Raw genomic sequence first — 3,995 nt, forward strand, 5'->3', positions numbered from 1 at the left:
TTTTATTTATTAATGAATATTAAAATGACAATTATTAATTATCTTAAATTTTTAATTTAATGATGGTATCAATGCTCTAGTTTTGATGGTCAGTATTAGTGTTTTATGAACCTGAGATATTTTTAACTATCTCGAAAGTGATCAGCATTTGTGACCATCAAATCATGTAACAGGTTTGTTTTCCAGAACCTGTAAATATTTTCCATGAATGGTTGTGAGTGTGCGTAATTTATTTCACAAACTTGTCATGCTTCGCTTTATATTACATTTCTGTCATCTGAATGGATCCATCTTTAGAGAGTGTGGGTTAATTAAATTTCATTTGTGATCTAAAAGCACTAATGTCTGATTTATTTGTTGTTGGATTTTTCAAATTATGAAAACATTAATTCAGAATACCAAAAATGCTTATAAAAATCTAATTAATATTTAAATAACTCACAAATTTTGAAGTGAATAATTTTTTTGTTTCAACTTAATATTTATAATACGTTTCAGGAATTGGGCTGCCATGAAGCTGTTGAAGGAGGAGCGGATTGGGTCCTCTACTTTCTGTCCTCGGAGATGAAAGAAATATTCTTGTCTTCATTGCTACGGGTAAAACCACAGTTAAAAGAAGTAAGTTCGTTGCAATTACTCTCGCACATGTGCAAATTATTATTTTTATACTACAGTTATTGTTAAAAATCTTAAAAGTTCCTGTAAAAGTTAACATTCGATAAATAAATGTCATCAATCAGAATCAGAAATAAATAAGTAAATTGCAGAATCATGCAAAAATATAACATGTAATAAAAGAACACAATCATTGGTTATTGATAAAATTGTTTTAATTTGGCATGTTTGAAATTTTGATTAAAAAACAAATACTGTTAAATTTTTAAATGATCTGTTAAAAACCTCACAACTCACTAGGCAGCCAGTTCCACTTTCTCGAAAAACCATGTGATGTGGATGACAGTTAGTAATTAGACCAAGGTTTGAACTTAACTTGACTTTTTCAGTTCCATAAATCGTAAATTATTAAGATATTCTGATATGAATTCCAAATATTTAGGTATTTTTCCAATTTTGATATTTTTCAAGTTAAGAAAATGCCTTTTTATACCTTCAAATGAATCCACCTTGAATAGCATTGATACTATAAAATGGCAGTCCAAATTTATTTGAATTGTTATTCACAATTGCTCCTCATATGCCAAATTCTCTAAACGTTTTTTCAGGTAAGAAGTGGAATTCAGATAGTATATCACATAGCATATAGCATTTAAGTTGGCTTTATGCTTCTCAAACTCTCCATTAATTATCCACCCTATAGTACAAATAAGTTGCGAATGAATTTCAGAATTTTTGGACAAATAATAATTGTTCTCAAAATTTATTTTAAAAAATATCCCGATGACTGATATACCGTCAATGGATTGATTGAAGCATAAAGGGATCTGAAACATTTAAATCATTTAATAACATATTTCTTCTCAGTAGATCTACATGATTAAATTCATCTATATGTAAAATGTTGTACTCAGTAATTCGGGATTAAATGATGGTGGAAATACAGCTATTAGTTTTAAGTTTTACATTGCCTATTCTATAAATGTCGTTTGCTTGACTTATTATTACTCCAAAAACTTTTAGAATTATAATTTATTTCTGATTCTGAATCTAAGTAAAATCTTCTTGTCAACTGTTAGAAATATTGTATAACCTCTGATAGTAGAAAATGATCTGACTGAGCAATTTTAGCTTTCTAGTTTTTTTAACTGAAAATAAACTTGTAATATGATATGGGTCACCTTTATTGTTTTTATTGTGGTCAACTAATTTTTTCCAGGCAAACTTTTCATTCTCATCCAAAATTTTAATCCCATCAATTAAATTTGCAGCTTCATTATTCTTAGATATTATTATTATTGTCATAGGAAGATGGCCCAGGTCAAAAAAAGGTACAAAAATAGCAGAAAAACTTATTATTAGTAACCAATGTTTTGTTCCACTTTGCTGGGCTAAATGAGAACAAGAGAACATAGAAAGTTGTTAAAAAATATGGTATATTTAAAAAAAAAAAAATAATTGTAGTGTTAGGGCTGGCTGAGAGAATAGAAACTTCTGGAAATGAAATTTTATTAATAACGATTATGCGTTCTCTCTTATAGCTCAAGGCAGCAGATATAGTTCCAGAATAATAATAATTAGAATAGAGCTGCCATTTCTTTAGTCAATTCTAGCAAGATTTTTTAAATATAATTATATGTAAATATGAAAATTAAAACCAACTATAAATATACATGGATTAAAAATAAACTAAAAACAATTATAGTAATGAGTTGTAAAATAGCAAATGTACTTACTACTTGAGTAATGAATAGTGAAGTAACAGCAAATGTAGGTAAATATTTATCTATCTATCTGCTTGATTTTTTCATGCATTATACCTCATTTTCTTTAATTGTACAATATTTGTTGTTACTTCTGCATATTATTATTTCTCCATTCATTACTCAAGTAGTGCATTTGTAATTCTACCTCTCATTAATTTACTTATTTTTTGTTTATATTCACTTCATATATATTTATATTTTTTTTATTTTACTGTTTTCCTTTTTTATGTACCATATTTTTTAGCGTTTGATGAGGTCTCCTATATAAACTAAAGAAAGTAGGCACTCCGAAATACTTATACAATATTCTGAGCTCATTCTTCAATGGTAGAACATTTTCTGTTAGAATAAATAACAAAAATTCTACCCTCAAACAAATCTATGCCCGTACTCCACAGTCAGTCCTTTCTCCCATTCTGTTCAACTTCTATCTTCACGGTATCATCCAGTCCACACATACCTCCATAGCTATGTTCGCTGACGATACAACATTGTTCACTCTACATGATGACATAATAATCGCTAGAAATACTTTGCAAAGTCACCTTAATGAACTAAAACAATACTTCACTAAATGGATGATTAGTCTGAGTATTGAAAAATGTACTTCTATAGTTTTTACTCTTAGATGCCCACCAGACACACCGGAACTAATCCTCAAAGGTAAAAATGTGAAATGGAATTCTGCCTGTGAAACAGTAAGATACCCGGGAATTCACTTAGATCGCCGCCTTACCTATAACCACCTCATCAACATTAACTAACTCAAACTTATGCAAGGTTAGCAATGCTATATCCTATCCTAAATAGAAAATACAAATTAAAACCAGAAACAACAGTTCTTATTTTTAAAACAATTCTCTGGCCACTGCCAATGTACAGCTGTGAATTATAATGTTGGTATAGTTAGGGATGTCTTTTGTACGAGACTATACCCCCCTCCCCCCTAATCAATTATTAAAAAAAAATGTATCAGTTATATCATGTAAGCCCGATCTTGCATTAAATAAATATAAATATACCATATTTTATACAACTTTCTGTATATACTGTTAGTTTTATCATATTTTAGAATGTTTGTTTTTTGTTCTCATTTAGCCCTGATAATTGGGAGAAACATCAGTTACTAATAAATAGTTTTTTTGCAAATTTGGTTTCTTTCTTGACTGCACCCAAGACCATCTTCCTACTGTCATCATTTATGATCAACAGATAATTTTCCCACATTATTACTTTCCTTTTATATTCTTTTGTTTAAAACAATCTGATGTTCATTATTTGTTCTAGATGGTATTTCCACATAATGCTCTAATTGGAGATACATCAGAATGTGAAATTATACAGGCAGAACTAGCCCGGAAGCATGCTAGATTACAAGAGTATATCGACTCAATTTGAAAAAATAAAAAAAAAAATTATGAATGAATTTTGAACCTGTCTTATGAATTATATTTCATTTTGGAATTCCCACCGGAGCAGTTACACCACGCACAGCGAAAATGTGTTATTAGCAAAGATCGATGAAGAGGAAGTGCTTCTCCATTAATGAAAAGTGTTTCACTTCAATTTAAATTTATTTACCATTGTGAAATATTATTTATTATAAAGACAGTA

At 29.1% G+C, this 3,995-nt stretch overlaps 1 protein-coding gene across 1 annotated transcript in view; it reads left to right on the forward strand.

Annotated features, from left to right (window-relative positions):
• LOC106684931 (uncharacterized) overlaps nucleotides 1-3,995 on the forward strand; it is a 21,447-nt gene extending 17,452 nt beyond the window's left edge. The window contains exons 13-14 of the mRNA XM_014427313.3: nucleotides 499-618; nucleotides 3,669-3,995. Coding sequence (XP_014282799.1) covers nucleotides 499-618; nucleotides 3,669-3,779 — 231 coding nt within the window. The 3' untranslated portion in view covers nucleotides 3,780-3,995. The remainder of the gene's footprint in view (nucleotides 1-498; nucleotides 619-3,668) is intronic.

This window comes from Halyomorpha halys, unplaced genomic scaffold (genome assembly GCF_000696795.3).
Source record: "Halyomorpha halys isolate HHAL.00 unplaced genomic scaffold, Hhal_1.1 Scaffold30.1, whole genome shotgun sequence".
NCBI classification, from domain to species: Eukaryota; Metazoa; Arthropoda; class Insecta; order Hemiptera; family Pentatomidae; genus Halyomorpha; species Halyomorpha halys.